The sequence below is a fragment of the Filicampus tigris genome, chromosome 7, assembly GCF_054856515.1.
Source record: "Filicampus tigris isolate MCC_2025a chromosome 7, RoL_Ftig_1.0, whole genome shotgun sequence".
NCBI classification, from domain to species: Eukaryota; Metazoa; Chordata; class Actinopteri; order Syngnathiformes; family Syngnathidae; genus Filicampus; species Filicampus tigris.
The window spans coordinates 1898027-1918415 of NC_141223.1; the positions used below are offsets into that span (position 1 = coordinate 1898027).

The 20389-nt window shown below is 45.5% G+C and overlaps 1 protein-coding gene across 3 annotated transcripts; it reads left to right on the forward strand.

Moving 5' to 3' along the window:
- The first annotated feature begins 41 nt into the window (after positions 1 to 41).
- On the forward strand, positions 42 to 19538 carry LOC147144347 (bridge-like lipid transfer protein family member 2). Of its 3 annotated transcripts, none has more exons than XM_086036540.1 (40): positions 42 to 536; positions 1012 to 1121; positions 1204 to 1330; positions 1435 to 1484; positions 1775 to 1919; positions 2571 to 2689; positions 2762 to 2822; positions 2886 to 3075; positions 3223 to 3346; positions 3424 to 3548; positions 3618 to 3685; positions 3757 to 3893; positions 4007 to 4161; positions 5119 to 5312; positions 5392 to 5680; positions 5750 to 5955; positions 6371 to 7412; positions 7804 to 7995; positions 8272 to 8474; positions 9222 to 9340; positions 9703 to 9926; positions 10027 to 10217; positions 11215 to 11314; positions 11603 to 11802; positions 11876 to 12173; positions 12438 to 12595; positions 12774 to 12980; positions 13464 to 13563; positions 13779 to 13961; positions 14032 to 14153; positions 14234 to 14389; positions 14816 to 14937; positions 15042 to 15222; positions 15525 to 15611; positions 16884 to 16994; positions 17088 to 17223; positions 17325 to 17449; positions 17528 to 17629; positions 18518 to 18652; positions 19314 to 19538. In XM_086036540.1, the coding sequence occupies exons 2-40, from the start codon at positions 1054 to 1056 to the stop codon at positions 19503 to 19505; spliced, it is 6744 nt and encodes a 2247-aa protein (XP_085892666.1). In that variant the 5' UTR covers positions 42 to 536; positions 1012 to 1053; the 3' UTR covers positions 19506 to 19538. The 3 variants fall into 3 exon arrangements, with proteins under 3 accessions (XP_085892666.1, XP_085892668.1, XP_085892667.1); XM_086036542.1 differs by having other exon boundaries at positions 4043 to 4161; XM_086036541.1 differs by having other exon boundaries at positions 42 to 531.
- Positions 19539 to 20389: the final 851 nt, after the last annotated feature.

Genomic DNA, 20389 nt, shown 5'->3' on the forward strand with positions numbered 1-20389 from the left:
GGAGAACAGAATTATTCGTAGTTTGTTTTTCATATTACAATTCAAAAGAGAATAAAACAAACATATTTGTCATTAGATTTTATGAACAGCAGCAGTGAAAGCTCATGATCGGTAGAATAGTGGCCAAATAACAGAGATGTGGATTCATGACATTGACTTGAGTCACAATTGTGTGTGTCTGTGTCAACTAGTGAGCCGGACCTTATTGTTGAAATGTGTAATGTTAATGTATATAAAGACATTTATAAATGTTTTCTTTTTTTAAAACGTCCAACACCAAACCAAACTTAACTTCTAACCCTATGAAAGCCGTTGTTTTGTGTCAAGCCAATTATTAGTCATTTCGATGAAGGCAGAATAAATTAGAAGTTTAAAAAAAAAGAAAGGAAAAGTATAATTATATGCTCCACAACGCCGCCTCTTCTGGAGCCGAGAGGGGCGGAGTGTTGACGGTCTCTGTGCGGGCTAAACTGTCAGCTGTCACCGCTCTGTTTTGCGGTGCCGCGGAGCCCACACCCCAAAAAATGCCAGGCAAGGTGAGTTTATAAACTTTGGGCGGATAAAACAAAGGCATCCTCTCTACTCAGGAAGAAAGTTGTCTCCTCTCGCCTGGTGGAAGCTAACAGCATTAGCCTTAGCATTAGCTTGCTAGCACAGATTTACTGCTGCTTTTTTTTTTTTACTTTGATGACGCGGCACCCGAGTTTTAGAAGTAACCAAACATTTAGGCCATTATCTAACTTGACTGTGTACTGTCATTTTTCACATGCACGTTAGAAGTAAGTTTTCGCGAGGTGTTGTTAGCTTGGTGCTAATCTGCGTTGTAATGTTTTTTGTACACAATAATTTACTACTGTCCGAATGTATAGTTTGCAGGTTTTGTACGCAAGGAAATGTTACGGCTTACACTTTAACCTGTAACTCTGTGTGGTGGGGTCATACCTTTCTGAATACATTTGAAAGTAAGAGGTGTCAAGTTAAAGCATCGTTATGTCTCTCTTTCCATGGCAGAAGCTGATAAAATAGCTCCATGTCTACACAACTTGAGACGTCATGTCTTTACTGCTCATTTCCTTCCTCCTAATCCTGTTTATTGCCATTGTGTTGTCATGCATATTCCGGTAAGTGTTCTTAAGTTTAGGAGCATCCAACTACTGGCAGTCTTGGTTGTGATTGTGTATTATTTCCCCCTTCCCATCTAAGATGGCTGGTCAACACTCTGGCAGTACGATTCTTCCAGACAAAGCTGAATGCAGACTTGAAGATCAAATCAGTGGGACTGTTCTCAGTCCGAGGAGTCAGTATCCAGTTTCACCCGCTGCACACTGTGGTAAGTGACACACTGTCTATGTGGGACAAAATTGCAGTCACCACAATGTCCCTCAAAAGATAAGTACAGGGCACTTGGCCCTAACAGTTATTTCTTCATGACAGGAAATTGACAGAATATGGATTTCAAGCAAACTTCAGAGACCGGATTTACCGTGAGTAAACATGTTCTGCATTTTGACTGAACATGTTGACATTATATTGTTGTTCTTTTAGGGCATACTTATACTTGCACCGATCGTTCCTTGTGAGTTATTATTGATAACATACAACTTACACAATGGAATCAAATGTAATGACTAGAAATCATCCAGAGAGTTAAATAAAACTCCACATGACCTCGCGCAACATACTTGTCATAAGATCACGGATGTGCTGGGACCAAAATTACTATTATTATTATTATTATTATTATTATTATTATTATTATTATTATTATTATTAGGAAATACCTGGCGTTGTGCGTGGGCGAGACGAGAGTTCGCTTCGACTTACAAGTGCCTCTCGGGCCACTGATGAAGAAGACGAGCCATGGGAAGAAAACGAGAAAGGCTTACATCAGTGCCACAACACTTCGCTTCCTATCACAAGTATGTATCAGAATACAATGGAAGCCATCCATCCATTTTTTTGTGGTGAGAGTCACGAAATGCCTTGACTAGTCTCCTGTCAATCGCAGGGCCACCATAAACAAACAAGCATTTACACTATTTGACCATGTAGTGTCAGGCAATTTATTAAGGTAACATTTTACCCTTCTGAACTGTCATACAAGTGTAAAAAAAAAAAAGTTGTCCTTAAAATGAAATACAAAAATGTTATCTGATTCTAATTGACCCCCCCCCCCTTTTTTTATTTGACATTGACAATATTTAAACACATTTACAAACAAAAGATTTAATGATGTTTAAAAGCAAAGGAAATAAAAGCGGCAGCACAACAGCTAAATGCTGCTTCACTGTGTTTGCTTTGAAACCTGGGCTCCACTATTTGACCTGAGTTTGGAGACCTCAGAGCCCTAACTGTGTTTTTATTAATTGATCATTTTCTTAATATATTCAGCACACAAACCATTCAGTGATTTATAGACCAGTAGCTGAATCTTAAAATCTATTTTGCAGCTGACTGAGAGTCAGCTGAAGTCCTATCACCCGAAAGCTGAAGATCTGTAACTATTAATGAGTAGCATATGATACAAGTGGCTCGAAAAAGCAACTGAGTTCCCGCGCCCTTCTCGGCAGCTGCTGTCTTTCCACATCAGCTCGGTCAACGTGATGGTCCTGAACATGGCGCTGTCAGAGTCGCTGTGGCACATGACGATCACTTGCATCACATTGCTGTTGGACCACCACAGTAAAAGGTGACTAAGCACTTCCCGGTCACACAAATGTGTTAAATGACCTTTCGTGAACCAACATGTCGTTCCTTACAGGCTAGCATGGGACTTCTCGGTGGGACAATTAAGCAGCAAAGTGCTCAAAAGCAGCCAGCTGGTGAGCTTCCCAGTAGGGCCTGCGTTCTAAGTCAGCGTGCCTAACGCGGTGTCCATTCTGCAGGACATATGTCTGGCAGAGGTGGCGTTCAACCTGCTGCTGTCGGGCGATGTGAGTCTCCCCGAGATGAGGCCCGGCTCACTGTCGCTGCGCATCAGAACGCTGCTGGCCGAGCTGCACGAGGGCCTCTTCCTCAGCCCCGTATTGGTGACGCCGAGGACGACTCAAGACCCGTCTGGTGAGCAAATGCAAGGTAAGACATTCGTTATTCCACTGAACAAACTAGGTTAGGTGATTTTTATGACGCACGGTGGTGGTTATCATGAATAGCTGGTGAGAGATGAGTACATTTTACCGTTGATTATTATTATTATTATTTTTTTTTTGGGGTGTTATTCAGAGTGTTTGGACACCGAATTCATCCAAACGGAAGCCGTTGAACAATTCCACAACGTCATCCCGCACAAGGCCAACGTGGAGTTTGACAACACAAATGTCACCTTGTCCATGCACAGTCAGAAAAGGTGCGACACACTTTGATTGTGCATTCCGGAACGTGGTATTCTTGAGTCTTACCACCCCCGCTGCCTCACTTGGGCAGACACCTGAACTGGACGCTGAAGTCTTTAAAGCTTTGCTACACTCGTGACAGTGAGCAGCTTCCTCTGAAGAGCTTCACCCCGGAGCTGAGCTTTCCCCAGAGTAGCCTGGGGCTCCTTCTGGAGGGTCAGTGCACAGCTGGACTTCACGTGACGTGCATAGAGAGCAACAAGTAACATTCCTTTTTTTGGGCAGACGGACTTCTTCTGTCACAAAGCAGGCAAAGAATTGTCTGTGTCAACACACTCAAGACATCCCTGCAGGCAAGGACGCTTTTCTTGGTCGTCGGAGGAAAGCACGGGAAGATTACAAACGTGCGGTTCTTTGATTGTAGGTCACATCCATGGACATTTCTGGCTCTTTCGCTGTCAACACTTGCATCGTCCATTATCGTCACCAGGAGTTCTCCCACTGGCTCGACCTTCTGCCATGGGGACAGCTGGTGCACAGGAAGGCGTCACGTCGAAAAAGGCAAGTGGCAGCGGGGGGTGGGGGAAGAAAAATTCTCAGCGGTAATTATAATCCATCCATTTTTTGTGTGTGTCTCTTATCCACGCCCGCATCATTCTGTCTATCGTGTGTAGTCTATTCGATTTTTTGCCCACCCTCCTCTTCCTCAGGCGCCTGCCCCATCTGGACGCCCCCGTGATGATCTCCTCCTCAGTGTCCAACCTCAACGTGTCCGTGCAGCTTGGAGACACCACGCCCTTTACCCTCGGTTTCCTCTCTGCCAGCGCAGGTAGTGCACGGTCTTGATGTCATGGCGTGCTGTAGCTGTGATGGGGGGAAAAAAAAAAACAAGGCGGAAATTTTACTTTTATTCTAAAGAGCAAATGTGCGAATCATTTCTCAGTATTAATGGAAGAAAAAGCGCATAAGAAAGGGTCCCCACAAAAAAACGGTGGATGCATTAATGCTAAAAAAAAATATACAGCAGCAAATACAATATTTAAATTCGCCAAACCACAAATATGTGGGCTTCCACTTAATTTTTTTTCACAATGGTTTCACAAACAGATTTATCGCATTTTGTTTTTATTATCTATACTTTCAATATCTGATTCATTTCTGAAAGTATCATTTTTGTATTGCTGTTTAAATGTTTGTGTTTTATATATCCTTTTCTTTTACTCTTGTGATTATCGATACATAAAATGATGTATTTTACACATTTTTGATCACAAAAATTCCATTAAATATGATACTGATCATAATTTTAATTCAAAATCATCATTTACTATTTATTACTGACGGATACAAGTCAAGACAATATTTATTTATTGTTTTATTTAGGTTTTATAGATTTTTTTTGTCATGGATTTTATTTATTTTTTAATTGTCATTGAGTATATTATTGTAGAACTTTTTCAAATTTAATTTAGTATTACTTGTTTAATTGAACATTATCTGAAAACGTGTTATTCAGTATTTAAATTTAAAAAATGATTATTTAAAAAAAAAAGTCAAATAAATCATTGATATATTTCCCTTTATTTTGTATATATTTTTATATTATTATTACTCTTGATTTATTCATAAAATAAAAAAAGATGTTTTTTTTTTTTAAATGTATTAATTTTATTGTCTTATTTTGCTTTTACTATTTATTTTATTCTATTTATTTATTGACTTGGTCCCCCATTTTAGATAAACAATCTGGCATCTTTGATCTTATTACTTCCTTCTGTATGTGCAGAACTACAGCATCTTTTGGACTTAAAGGTGGACCAAGACAGCCCAGAGTCCCGCAACGTGCACCAGCGGGCCTCGTTAAACCTGGACAGCTTCTGGTGGCGAGTGGGCCAGGGCTCTCACATCCAGCAAGCCCCACATCCTCCCGGCAAACACGTGTGGGGTGAAGCGCTCGTTCTCGACTCGCTTGACCTTCAGGTGAGACAAGTTCCAGAAAATCGAGCGGCGACGCATTTGCTCGAGCGCTGAATTAAGCATAAGTGTCCGCTCGCTCAAGGGGAGCTGGAATCGAGCCAGCGGCGAGTTGAACGGCAGCGCTCCGTCTTTGAGTGTGGAGTCCAGCCTGAAGGGACTCCAAGTGGAGCTGTCGGAGACGTGCGCGCTGTGTTTGTCTCGCCTGCTCTCCGTCATCCGCATTCCAGATGGAGCCAGGCCGTCAGATGACTCCTCGCCTTCTCCCCCTACTGCCTACACGGGACAACAACACTCGTCGTCCTCGCCTCTGCTTTTCAAACTGAACTTCCATTTGGAGGAAGTCAACGTTTTCACAGTCTCGAATCTAGCAGGCAAGTTCGATCCAAACCGCCTTCCATGTATATCCTCCTTCGAATCGAGCCCGTCTGCTGTCAATTCAGGAGCTCTGTCTTTGCGAATGGATGGCGTCCGAGTGACGAGCTCGGCCGAGAGCTCGCAGGCGTCTCTGCAGGGCGTCGGCCTCGCCGCCGTCAAGACGCTGACGGAGAACACAGAGACGTGCTGTCCTTCGTCTCAGATCGCTGAGCCGATGGTCGGGCTCGCCGCCACGGCGCTCTGCTACCACGTCAGCACCCGCACGCTGCAGGTACACGCGCTCACTTTCTTTCTTTCCTCTTTATTTGTTGGAAGGGGCAATGTGCTTTAATCAACATTTCAATTATAAAATGTAAACGTCAAAGGCTAATTTCCATCGGTAGTCGCCCTGCTAAAAAAAAAAAAACAACATTGTGAGGTGACCTGATATTTAAAAAAAGTTAAGAGGGAATACAAAATACAGACGCTAACTACTTGAATCGCTCTTCAGTGCTCCTTGTGCATGTGTGGATTTTCTACGGGTTATGTACTCACTCTGATATGGAATTCCGGAGCATCCTGCGCCATTAATTATCCTTGCAAAGAGGTCATACCCATGTTACTGTATGTTATAATACAATTGCTGTCGAAAATAGATAGATGGCTGGAGAAAAACGCCTCATATTTGTCACCGTTTTTCCCAACAGGTTCAGTGTGAGGATAATTTGGCGGTGGTATGGACCCCCCCGGACCACATGTTTTTGTATCAGCACATGATGGAAGCACTGGATTGCTGGCACATGCTCTGCGGCGAGCCAGAAGGCGAGCGCCCGATCGGACCAGCCGAAGGCGACCAAAGAGGTCTGAGCGTGCTGCTGGAACTGGGCGCCGCTCGCGCCACGGCGCACGTGGGCGAGCGCAACTACATCGTCCTCCACGCCGAGGCGCTGTCCCTCTCCAAGCACGCCGGCTCAGTGCACGCGCGAACGCCCGCCCTGGCGTTCAACCTGGACGGCCATGATATCCTCTCCTTCAAAGGCTTGGATGTGGAGGCGCACGGCGAGCTGCCCGAGATGCAGCTGCACAGGAACGGCTTCCCCTCCTTCGTCACGCCTCACAACCGCGTCTGGGTTTTCACATGCCCGCTCCTCTCGGTGGAGTTCCCCTACCAGTACAACTTCTCCGACACCTTCGACAGGGCTATCGGCGTTCAGAAATGGCTCAAGACCCTGCACCGCCCGCCGGGCCCGCCCTCCTCCTCTCAGCCGCCGCGCCCACCGCCGGACCTGGTCTTCCGAATCAGCCAGTTTTCCTTCGTCTTCCTGGACGACGTCTTTGAGATCAAGCTGCGCGACAACTACGAGCTGATGAAGGACGAGAGCAAAGAGAGCGCCAAGCGCCTGCAGCTGCTGGACAAGAAGGTGGCCGACCTGCGCAAGCAGCACGGCGAGCTTCTGCCCGCCAGGAAGATTGAGGAGCTGTACAGCTCGCTGGAGAAGAAACACATCGAGATCTACATCCAGCGCTCGCGGCGCCTCTACGCCAACACGCCCATGAGGAAGTCGCTGCTGACGTGGACGGTGTCCGACCTGGATCTGCTCGTGCTGGCCGACCAGTCGCTTCACGGCCCGGAGCGGGTGAGGGAGCAGCTGAGGGACATCGACAGGATCAGCCCCTTGCCCAGAGAGGGGCTCCACTTGGTCGTCCAGTGGTGCCGCGCTGTCAAGTTCACACTGGCTTCATTTTTGGGTTCGTTTCCAGAGGTGTCGAAAATTCTAACGCTTTATACTTTAGAAGTACAGATGCTTGCGTGATAAAAAAAAAAAAAACCAACAAAACGATGGTGAAAGTAGAAGTACAAATTCAGCTTTTATGCTGAAAGTATATCACTTGTTGCATTCAACTCTCGATTTTTTTAATTGTGTCGACGTATATGGAGGTTGAAAAAGTGAAAAGCCTAGTTTGACACATACGGAATAGAAAGCGCAGTTATCCGTTTTCAAACGAATGGTGTAAGAGTAAATAGTTGTCCGAAAAATAGAGTAAAGAAAGTATTTGCTCTTCATGACTTCCCACCATTGATAGTTTGACAAAATCTCAACTTTATACCTCACAGTTAACCTTGTTTCTGTCTTTCCAGTGAGAATTCGGGACTACCCGCGCTACCTGTTTGAGATACGCGATTGGTCGCTGTCGGGACGCCTGATCGGGACAGAGCAGGACGGACAGGCCAGGGCCCACCGGAAAGAAACGGTTCGGCTAGGCCCGCCGTGGGGAGATGTGACGGTGCACAGGAATATGCCGCCCCTCAAGTTCTACTACGACTTCAAATGTGAGTCATCATGCGGTTTCGCAATGTCCCACACGTTGTGGCTAGCTTGAGTCAAGTACACACACACACCGGAAATCGGGACAAATTTCAGCATTTTCCCTCCCCGGCGGGGTCCAAGTCAACAAAGGCCAAACTATCGGATTTCTCTCAAACATGATCCTAAGAGATTGTCCGATGTTGTGGGTATGTTAAGAGTCATTATCCAGAGGTTTGAGGGGTGTTAGAAATCACATTGAGTGTACCCTGCTATTTAGAAGACTGGATTTTTGTCTGCAGCCAACATTTGCCTCTACACCATCGTCTGGGGGCCATGTTGGGACCCGGCGTGGACCCTGATCGGCCAGTCGGTTGACCTGCTCACCAAAGTGACGGCGGACCCCTCGCCTCTGCTCGCATGGTGGGACAAAAGTCGCCTCTTGCTGCACGGACGCTGGGATATGGACATTGACCAGGCCAACTTGCATCAGCTTGCCACAGAGGTAAAACTACACAAGATAATCATCACTGTTGAACAACCAGATTTTCAATGTTGATTGAGGTTGGCGGTCGGTGCTTTTGAAGAGAAACTGCGTCCGAATGAGCTCAGCTGTTAGCATTTAAAGGTCAATGTTTGAACAATCACTTTGACAAATTGAGGTAATTACATGTAACGCCGTTTTTTAATTCCCTGATTCGGGGGGAAAAAAGAGGTGTGTTTGCGGGAAGCGTTTATTCAACCCAGCAACTAATTGAGACGCGTCATCTTTTAGAGGAGGGGCCTTCATATGAGAAAATACAGTACATTTGCGTGTCGGATTTCAACCTGGACAAAAAAGTGGTGTTGCGACCCAAGCTGACGCACGATTATTTCACGTTCATATAAAGCCTCATAATTTGCATTGATTTTAAGGCGGGGGTTGGTCAGTTTGACCCTGAACAAAAGAGGTGTCTCATGTTTATTAACATTTCCCACTAAAAAAATAGTCACTGGCATTTAAAACCATTGAGTTTTAAAGATAGGCCTTTCCATGTATCCTAAAAAGGTTCACCTGCCATTGAATGGCTGGACTGTGAAAAGGCAAGTAGATTTATCAATGGCAGTGAATGAGTTAATAATGACGCTAGGCGGATCGAATAACGGATGGATGATGTTCCTGAGAAACAAAAACATAACAGGAGATTGAACAAAATGTCAGTCCCGCTGTCCTTTCACCCGATGTAATACAAGAACTTTGCCTTGGTCCCAGGACCCTTACAACACCACCGAGAACTTGCACTGGGAATGGAGCAAGCTCAACTTTGACTGGAACCCTGGACAGTTTGTTTTCAAAGGAGATTTGAACGTCAACGTCAGGACGGCATCAAAGTGAGTATGTTTTTAGTTTGAGTCAAACTGAACTTTTTTTTTTTTTTTCTTCATTTAAAACATTTCCCAGGTGTTTCAATGAAAGCTCTTTCCTGAAAATGCACAAAGAAATTTAGCTCACTTACTCAACACCCACTTTTGGTTTTGTGGGATGGGGGAGAGGGTATATTTATATGCTATATTTAGCAAGTTTGATGCAGTGCTTGGCATATTTGATGCCATATTTAGCTCCTTTTCCCGCCCCTTAAAGTGACTATTTACAAAAGCATTTGGCTTTGACATGATACATGATGAGTATAAGAGCGTGCTTGACAGGGTTTCAGTGCGAATGTTCACTCTTAACGTCGGCGTCGCCATCTTAGGTACGACGACATCTGCTTTCTGCACCTTCCCAATTTGTGCATGACGCTCGACCTGCAGTGGCTCTGTCACGGCAACCCTCACGATCACCATGCCGTCACACTCTGCTCCGCCGACAACGTTGCGAGTGTGACCTCGGGACAGCCTCACGACTCCTACAGGGCATTTCGCTCGGAGAATCTCAACCTTTCCATCACCATGGACCTTAACCAGCAATGTGGCTCCGGTAAGCGTGAGCGCGTGTGCGCTTAGGCGTGTGTGCGTGCCGCATTAAAAACAATGCTTCTGTCTTTTTTTTTTTTTTTTTTTTTTTTTTTTTTACCCAGAATCCTCCCAGCCGAGAATCTTGCTGTACGGTAGCACTCTGCGCTGGATGCAGAACTTCTGGGCCACCTGGACCAGCGTGTCTCGACCCATATGCAGAGGGAAGCTCTTTCACAGCCTCAGGCCCGTGCGGAAGAAGCTGGGTCAGCATTATAAGCAGATGTCCTACACTGCTGCCTTTCCACAACTACAAGTATGTGTAGCCTGTCCTCATTGTGTTATGTGCGCAATAGGGGTGTAACGATACATCTGTTTAGTCGATGCGTCTGCCGTGCTGATCCAGCTACATCGATCGGCGCTGGACTAGTTGACATCGAAGCTGGCCACACATTGACACATCATTTTTATAAGTTATTGATCAATTTAATCGATATAATTATTTTATACTCAAAATTCCCAATGCCCTTTTAAAAAAATTTTTTTAATTCAAGTTAGAATATTATTTTTAACTCATTCAGTGCCAGACGTTTTCAGACCCTCCTTTTATCTTAACGTTTGAAAAATATTTTTAAAATATATAAATCAATTCCTGGGATTGATTGGTTGGACTGTGAAAAGACAAATAAATATCTCCTTGGCAGTGAATGAGTTAAGCCAATATTGATTGATTAACTCAGTCAAGTCCTTGGCACCGAATGAGTCGTTAATCAACTATTATTTGTTTTTCGCGCGATCGTCTTGACAAAACGGTTGCCGTGTATAGGCTTAGCAAATACTGAGTGAAACACATCGCGACCGGCATCACATGCGGCAACAAACTTGAATGAATCAACAGCGGCTGCTGCCTTATTCACTCAAAACTCAACCATAAATCTCCTCGTGCTCAAAGGATTACTTAATTATTGCATGCGCATGTTTTGTGAAAAAATTGGTGCGGAGGTCACGGAATGATTTCAACTTGTATTTCAAAACACGACTGTATTTCCAAAAGTGAGCAATTCTGAATTTTGCTGAAGTGAGGCATAACTGATGGGATAATTTACATAATCCTGACACCACATTTCGTTTCTCTGCCCATGACTAAGCGCGCGTGTATGTGCTATAATTATTTATCCTTGAGGTATACTGTATTGTGTCTGGTAACACTGTATTAAGACTCCAGAGAATAATGTGTTTTCCTTTAAAGCAAACAGATTTTCCAATTGTCGTCCTTGTCGACTGAATCTTCTACGCATTTGCGTGTGCTGCAGGTTCACTACTGGGCATCCTTTGCCCAGCATAGAGGTATCCAAGTGGAGTGTAACAAAGGCCACGTCTTCACTCGAGGGGCTCAGAGACTAATTCCACAGGGTATTCTTCTATCATTTTCAAATGAATGTATCCTGTTTGATTATTATTTTATTTTCTTATTTTATTTTATTTTTTTAAATATATATATGTATGTACTTCCAAAAAAATGAATGTTAGTGCTTGACATCCATCAAGGGAAAATCCAACTTACATTCTGTAGTATACTTTTGGTGCACAATACACAGAAAACCAGATCACACACAACAGTCCTGCACCTCTTCAACTTTTTTTTGTTTTTTCCCCCCCCCCTCTCTTCTTATATATTATCACACCCGTCTGCTCAAACAGCTGGCACTGTGATGAGGAGGCTGATCTCGGAATGGAACGTGACTCAGATGGTGAGCGAGCTGTCGCAGGTGACTGTGCACCTGATGGCCTCCACGTGGGACGAGACGGCCGACCACCAGATCAACGCTCAGGTCAACAAGACCCACCTGCTCAGCCTGTCCTCCCTGAGCTACCAGCGGCAGAGCAACCGCGTGGAAGAGGTGATGCCGTGCATCTACGAGCAAGCCGGCCGCTGTGCTGCTTTTGCCCCATGCCTTGTTTTGCTGGTCGCAGGAAGTGAACCCAAAGGACGACACCAACGCCACGTACACTCACAAGCTGCGCCTGGTGGACCTGCGCGCCTCCTGGACCACCACCAACAGGAACATCGCATTCGGGCTGTACGACGGTTACAAAAAGGCCTCGGTCCTGAAGAGAAACCTCTCCACGGAGGCGCTGAAGGGCCTGCGCATTGACACGCAGCTACAGGCCAAGAAGCTCAAGCGCTCGCCTTCAAGCTACTCGCCTACCGCCGCCCCCGCCACACCCGTCGTGCCCACGCTAAGCCGAGCCGAGAAAAGTCCACATGAGGGTGAGGACTGCGCTTTTGTTCATTTAAAAAGATTAGGGCGCACACCACACTAAAATATCCAGTTCAATATCCATTCATGATGCTCTCTATAAAAGTAACAAAATCCCCAAAGTCCGCTATCACGTGCAACGTATCATATCACTAATGCAAACACTCCACTCAGCCGTTATTCTTTTATAGAAAAAAGCATGACGACTGGAAATAATCCGCAACGTGAAAGGAAAATGGCAGTAATTCCTCTGGCATTGTTGCGACCCTCTGTAGGAACGTCAATGCTCCAGAAGCTGATTGAGGAAACGGACAAGTTTGTGGTGTTTTCCGAAGAGGACTCGGGGGTCAGTGACCAGCTGTGCGGCATCGCAGCCTGTCAGACCGATGACGTTTACAACCGAAACTGGTTTATCGAGTTGGTCAACTGCCAGGTAAACCGCCTTCATGGCCACGCTGAGGGCCTGATTTACCAAGGTCCCAAATGGCAGCCGCTAAATTGCACGTTGACTCCCAACAGATTGCGTGCGCTGTGGACGGGCGTGTTTTGTGTTTATATATTGCAATGTTGTTGTTTTTTTTTGCTAAGATCCCCCTTATTTGCACACACAGATGATGCTTCGTGGGACAGAGACGGCCGGCTGCGTTCTGGTGTCTGCGGCCAAGGCGCAGCTGCTGCAGTGTGAGCACCATCCGGCCTGGTACAACGACACCCTGAAGCAGAAGACCACCTGGACCTGCCTGCTGGATGGCATGCAGTACTTCGCTACCATGGAGCCAAACCCGTCGGAGCAAGAGGACAGACAGCTGTGGCTGGAGGTGGGCCAAACACAGGAAGTCGGCCATTTTGGCTAAAAGCGCCCTTTTCACGGTTACTTGAGGTGCTTCGAAGACCGACAATTCCTTGAGATTTGGTCGGACCCCTGCCAAATTTACACCTCGGATTTTTAATTTTTATCGTTGCTTTTGGGCAGAGCATGGCGGCTAATTTTCATTACTCCTCCTAGCACTTGCTGGACTTTTGAGAAAACGCAGTCCCAGAAGACGCGTAAACGGCATCATTACTCAAGATGCACAGACCAGACACAGCCGAGCTATTACGATTGCACCGTTTACATGACATTTGATCAGATTAGTCAAAGGAATATGCCACCCCAGCGAATACTAATGAAATTCCATTCAGATTCAGCCTTTTTATTCCGATTGAGATTTTATTTGGAGTATTTTCATTCCATTTGATTTCATTTTTGTCGGAATACAGGGCTCCACGTGAACCCGCCCACTATGACTTTCTGTTTTCAGGTGAAAAACATTGAGGAGCACCGGCAGCGGAATCTTGACTCAGTGCTGGAGCTGATGGAGAGTGGCCAGGCAGTGGGTGGAATGGTTAGCACCACTACAGGTACGACTGATGACACACACGCACGCACACACACACACGCACTGCTGTCAATTACTGAAACATTGAACAGCTGGTCAAATTAAGTTCACCTGTAAATTTTCGGTTCGTCTTAAAATTTCACCTGAAAGCTGAATATCCAGATTTTTTTTTTTTTTTGGAGTAGCATATAAACAGAATTCAACCACCAAGATGTGAAACATTTTGTGCGCGTACAGACTGGAACCAGCCGGCGCAGGTGAACGAGGCCCAGCAGGTCCAGCGCATTATCTCCCGCTGCAGCTGCCGAATGCACTACATCAGTTACAGTCACGACATCAACCCGGAGCTGGCCACGCAGATCAAACCGCCAGAGCTGAGAAACCACCGCGAGAAGGAAGACCTGCTGAAGAAACAGGCCGGTATGAGCGCTTCCCATCCGGATTCTGCGTCGTCGGCCTCAATTTGCTCACCATCGTACGCATTCCCCAGGCGCTGTGGACACCTTCACACTCATTCACCACGACCTGGAGATATCCACCAACCCTGTTCAGTATGCCATGATCCTGGACATTGTGAACAACCTCCTGCTCCACGTGGAGCCCAGACGCAAGGTGGGCGGACACGAGAGCGGCTGCTTCTCGCTACCTTTTTTTCTTGCTGATGGTGTCTTCCGTCAATGTTCCTGATGCAGGAGCATAGCGAGAAGAAGCAGCGCGTGCGCTTCCAGCTTGAGATCTCCAGTAACCCCGAGGAGCAGCGCAGCAGCATCCTGCATCTCCAGGAGGCGGTGCGGCAGCACCTGGCCCAGATAAGACGCCTGGAAAAGCAGATTTACTCCAACATTAGGGTGAGTTGAACTCACCTTGCACTTGGTGCCAATGTGTTTTTGGGGGGGAAGGGGAGAAAGAAAGAGAGAGATCTAGATATATAGATTTAGACAGAGGGATAGAAAGAGAGAGTGAGAGATCTAGATAGATATAGATAGAGGGGGGGAAAGAGAGAGGGGCAAGGGAGAGAGGTGGGATGGGAGAGAAGGGAAGAAAGGGGGAGAGGAAGAGAGAAATGGAGGGGGAGAGGGAAACAGGGAGTAGGGGAAAGGGAGAGGAGGAAGAGAGGGAAAGAATTAAAGAGAGAGATCTAGATAGATAGATAGAGAGGGGGAATGGTCAGAGAGAGATGGGAAAAGAGAGAGAGAGAGAATGTCAATTTCATAGCTATCCATGCATCTCACCCCACCCCTGTCCCATATTTTCTTTGCTGGTCACCAAATCAGGCGCAACCCGAGGAGCTGAGTATCGACGAGTTGAACGAGATCAACACGCAGCTGCAGAACCAACTCAACCAGGAGAAAAATGATATGCAGATGAAAAGCGAGGAGCTCAACATCCTCATCAGGTCCTCACCACATCGGCGGCGATTCAGTGTCGGCGGTTCGAAATCAGGGAGGGGCCAAATATTGCACGTGGGCCACCCGCGCTTAGCGTCTCATTCCCTCTCAGGTGCTTTAAGGACTTCCAACTGCAGCGGGCCAACAAGCTGGAGCTGCGCAAGCCGCCGGAGGACGTGAGCGTGGCGAGGAGGACGGAGATCTACTTTGCTCAGGCGCGCTGGTGTCTGACCGAAGAGGATGGCCAGTTGGGCATTGCTGAGCTGGAGCTGCAGAGGTTCATGTACAGCAAGGTGAGGGACAATTAATGCAATTAAATCTCACCGCTTCCAATTCTCATTGAATTTCTTTTTGCTGCAACAGTGACAGTATTCAAAACAGGTTTTGTTTTTTGTTTGTTTGGATATGTTTTATTTCTCCTGATACCAAGCAAGCTTTGAAACGTATTTATTTTTATTTTTTTCCCAGCAAAATGTTCCGCTTTGATAAATGAAATCGAATTCATAAATCTAACCGATGAATCGCTAGGCTAAGGGAAAACAAGGCCGGTCTTTGACCTGGATTTCTGAAATGGTTTTGTTTTCCCCACACGCAGCTCAACAAGTCTGACGACACAGCTGAGCATCTGCTGGAGTTGGGCTGGTTCACCATGAACAACCTGCTGCCCAATGCCGCCTACAAGGTAACATCGGCCTCGAAATGGTCATGAGAAGCAGTGGTTCTCGGACCTCCAGAGTCCGCTCGCTGTAGCCTTGGGTCTTTGCAATGAATTCCGTTGTCATGTATAAAAAATTGTATTATTATAGGAGCAAAGTCCTATTTTTTTCCTGAAACAAAAAAAAAGTCTTTTTTTTTCCCAAGAGTATTTTTCTATTCTTTAGAGAATAAAGGTGTAATATTTCAAGATTTTTTTTTTTTAATTTTAATTCATTTGTTAAAACATATTGAATCCAATGCGTTATCTGTTGTCTTTATATTTTCTTCCTGCTTTCCCCACATGCAGCGTGTGAGGGTATGTATGCACACCGTTGTCAGTCTGTGCGGATGCCATCTTGTTTGTCCACATGACATCGCCTGCCGGTCCTTGAGTGCCGCATGCACAGGAGTCATCATCCAGCCTTACTCATGAAAATGTGTGTTACATTTCATACGCACACGAGGCCATTCCTGGGTTCTAGTCGTTTATTTCTATTGTGAATGGTGGCGGGTATCATCAATCACTAGAGAGATGAGTGAAACGTTCATAGACTTACACATGGACTTTTTTTTTTTGGACTGGATTATTTCTTGTTGTGTATACTGTATTTCTTTTGTGCAAGGTGGAGGTTATCGGCGATCGCATGTATCTTATCTTGCATTGCAGGTGTTCGCGCGTGACCAAGTGCCGTTATTTGACAATTTTTTTTTTTTTTTTGTAGCTTTTGTTTATTTCTATGATGCAAAGTGGCAATCATCATGAATAGCTGCCAAGAGGAGCGATTGCTTTATTCATGTCGGCACCCACGTTCAAACTTATTTTTTACTCTGATTCATTTCTAGTTATTGCGTTTATTAATATTGTGCACGGTGGCGGTCATCATTCATCTTGACGCATACATTGCACGCATGCATGCGCCAGGGCGGGTGCTTTTATTTTGCCCATCATTTCTAGTCATTCTGTTCATTTCTATTGTGCAAGGTTACAAGGGCAAGAAGAGCATTGATTTTGGGACACGCACATTGTGCCAGTTGAATTTTTAGAATTTCTGGATTATTTTGAGTCGTCGTGTTGAAATGATGCAAGGTGGCCGATATTATGAATAACTGTTAATAATCATGGATCAGCGCAATCACACTCCTCAAATGTACCCGACTTTAGGTGTCAACTAGGCTCAAGCACAGTTAGAATGGCCTTGAGTGGGATAGAGTACAGTAGTCCTAGTTTTTGGTTTCAGTACACTTCTTCTTCCAATAGGTGGTGCTTCGCCCGCAGAGCGCCTGCCAATCAGGACGTCAGTTCGCCTTGCGCATTTTCAGCAAAGTGCGCCCCCCAGTGGGAGGGATCTCTGTCAAGGAGCACTTTGAGGTGAAAAAAAGTCACAGATGAGCTTATCATCAACGTTTTGTCAGGAGGCTAAACCCCCAAAAACTGACAATGAAAACGCTCTCATGTTTTCAGATAAATGTGGTGCCTCTCACCATCCAGCTCATGTACCACTTCTTCAAGAGAATGATGGGATTCTTCTTCCCGGGTAGGAACGTCGAGGAAGAGGAGGTGGCCGACGAAGAGGACAAGTTCCGACTGGTCACCACGGGTTTGTTGTTCCATTCGTGTCACTGATTCGTTGTGATAATCGTTCTATTAAGATTTCCGCCCGTTCATTTGTTTTATTGATCTCGAACGTCCACGTGGCAGGTATCCCCGTCAAGACTCGTCAGTCTTCCGAGGACACCATGGGCGTGATGGGCCCCAGTAAAGGTGTCGCCCAGGGGATGAACCGCAGCGCCGGCGTAAGGAGGTCCTTCAGGAAACCCCCAGAGGTATTGAGACTTGTTATTGAGCGCGTTGGGATTCACCACAAAAGATTGTAACGTGCTGTGTCTTCTTTCTTTCACCAGCATCCCGTTGACGACATCGACAAGATGAAGGAGCGGGCGGCCATGAACAACTCCTTCATTTACATCAAGATTCCTCAAGTGCCCCTCTGCGTCAGTTATAAGGTGACTGGTGTTGGCTGGACGTAATAATAGCTTCAGAGCGCATCGATTATGTGAAACTGGCTGATTCATTCATTGCTAGTGATGTTCAATACCACTTTTGTTTTGTTTTTTCAGACTGATACCAGTACAAGTACTCAACTTTTGAGTACTCACATACCGATACCAAGTAGCTGCGACCACTCGTACTTTTGACACAGACAATTTGTATTGAACCAATGTCAGCTGATTTCAAAGACCTCTTGTTTATTTCTAACAAAAGGTAGAACAGTTACTCTGCAATAGACAATTTCAGTTCAAAACGAAACACACTACATTATAAGTAATGAAATAACAAAAGTGCAATATAGATCGAACAACTAGCAAAGTTTGAGTCTTTGTTCAAAATAAACTGAGGTGCAAATAAAAACAGGTTCACCTGTTAAGCATGACAATATGAAGGTGGAGAATTGGGCTGGGCCATACATCTGAAAATGCCAAGCCATTTTAAAAAAAGAAAAAAATATTTCCCTAGTTACAAGCGGAGGTTTCTCATCCAACTGGAACTTGTTTGCTGCCGTCAACACAATTCGGGAACGGAGATTTGGGGTTTAGGGCCGAGCTTTAATTTTCTTATATACAAGTCCCACTTGAGTGTATGCCGAAAGACCAGCCAAACTAGGAGGAAAAAAGTGTGATGGAAAATACTCTGTGTGTGTTTTTAATTTATTATTATTAAACTACATTTAATTGTGAGAATGAATCAACCGAGGAAAATTTGCCGATTGCCCGCCCCTAGTTGTTGGACTTGAGAGTCTATGCCCCTGTCTCTTAGGCTCCTTGTTTACAAGCCGTTTTTACAACCACCAAACAAAAGATGATTGAGCTAATGTAACCGATGATCTTCCTCAGGGAGAAAAAAGCAGTGTGGACTGGAAGGACCTCAACCTGGTGCTGCCATGCTTGGAGTACCACAACAACACCTGGACGTGGTTGGACTTCGCAATGGCCGTGAAGAGAGACAGCCGCAAGGCTCTGGTTGCACAAGTATGGCGCTGGCAAACTAGCAAAAGAGCACACAAACCATTGCAGTCTAGATCCAGGTCCATACAAAGTGCTTTTTTTTTCGGGGTTATCGCTCACAGCAAGCCAGTGGAAATGACAACAAAAACAGGAAGTAGCAACCTACTACAATAAAACTACTAACAATGTTAAAACATGACATCACGGCTGGCGGGCTTATGGCTGCTAACGAATCGGTGGCTACCCCGCGCAAGAAGCTAACATGGTGGTCGTTATCTTATTTCTGTGTTTCCTAACCTTTATCAAGCCAAAGCACATATCTCACATAAAAAAAAATTGCACAGCACACCACTTAGTGAAACGATTCATAATAGTGGATACACGGGTTATTTATGTACCATCTGTCATCTTGTGATGATTGTTCTTTTTGTTAAAAGTGTGGTTGGCATAGACCAATTAACAAAAAAAACAAAAAAAAATCGTAGAAATAATTTTTCGGCCAAATAATTGACATTGGATCATTTCCCGCAGCACAGCTGATTGATCTCTCATGGCACTCTGTTGGAAATCACTCACTGTCGTAACAGTCGGAAATCTTCAGAGATTTTATTTGAAGTGCATTTCACCGAGTGCTACTAGAGCATTTTCCAAAACTTTTCAGCCCTGATTTCTTCCTCCGTATTAGATGATCAAGGAGAAGCTGCGCCTGAAGCCGGCCGCCGGTGGCTCCGACCCGCGCGGCAAGACGTTGGACGGCAAGGCGGACTCGGGCCTGCAGCAGCAGCAGGAGGAGGACGAAAAGGCTCGGCTGCTCATTGGCCTCAGCGCCGCCGACAAGACCTCGGGCAAAAAGAGCATCTTCAGCCGACGCAAGTGAGTCGCTGTCGGGACGGCCAAACCTACATGGGGCGGGGGTTAAAAATGGGTGCGGGGGGGGATGGTAGTTGTATCATGTGATCCTGCTGAACTTCACATTGAAGTGGTCAAAAAGCAAAGCCCTCGGGTGCCTGTTGATTATGAATATGACCAAACGCTAACTAAGCATCGTCACTGCATTTCAGCCAATGAGCACAATTGCTTGTTAACTCTTTGTGAGCGTGTTCCTGCTGGTTCAGGAGCACGTGTGAGAACCTCTCATGTCGTCTGCTGTAAGAGTACCATTAATACACACACACAAATATGTGACTGTTTTATACAAACAGATGCATCTCAATAAATTAGGACAGTGTTTCCCCAACCGTTGAGCCAAGGCGTTTATTTTACATAAGTAAAATATCTGGTACATAAATGATGCCATCAAACAAAAAATGTCACAAAAAAAATATACAGTACACTGTGCTGCCTTGAGGTGTGAGGTGTCGTTAGGCCAATTTATTGCTAAGACTTGCGAGCAAAATTTTGAGATACGAGCGATGTATGGTGGCAGTGAACTCGAGTCAGCTAACAAGCATCTGGCTGCTATCATTTTGGCAACTGTTTTGTGGTAATCCGCTGCTTTACCTTATGACGGAGTGAAAGCCCGGTCCTCTTTGTAAAACCAGCCCGACTTGACCGGTACATCGCCCGTGGCCAAAAGACACTTCCTCTCAGCACGAACTTTCATAGGACCCATAGTTTGGGGGGAAAAAAACCTATAAAATTAAGCACAAAACATGATTGTGCCTAATGTATTGTCCTTTTCCTTCTTGTAATTCTGTTCATGATAATTGGCAAACCAGATTGACTCATTACTGCCACCCACTGATATTGTCCTTCCCCTGC

Bases quoted from the DNA above. Each gene is read 5' to 3' on its own strand.
- LOC147144347 (XM_086036540.1), top strand. From the start codon at position 1,054: ATGTCTTTACTGCTCATTTCCTTCCTCCTAATCCTGTTTATTGCCATT. The intron at 1,122-1,203 runs GTAAGTGTTCTT...TTCCCATCTAAG, and splicing joins GTGTTGTCATGCATATTCCG to ATGGCTGGTCAACACTCTGG. The intron at 16,995-17,087 runs GTGAAAAAAAGT...TCATGTTTTCAG, and splicing joins CTGTCAAGGAGCACTTTGAG to ATAAATGTGGTGCCTCTCAC.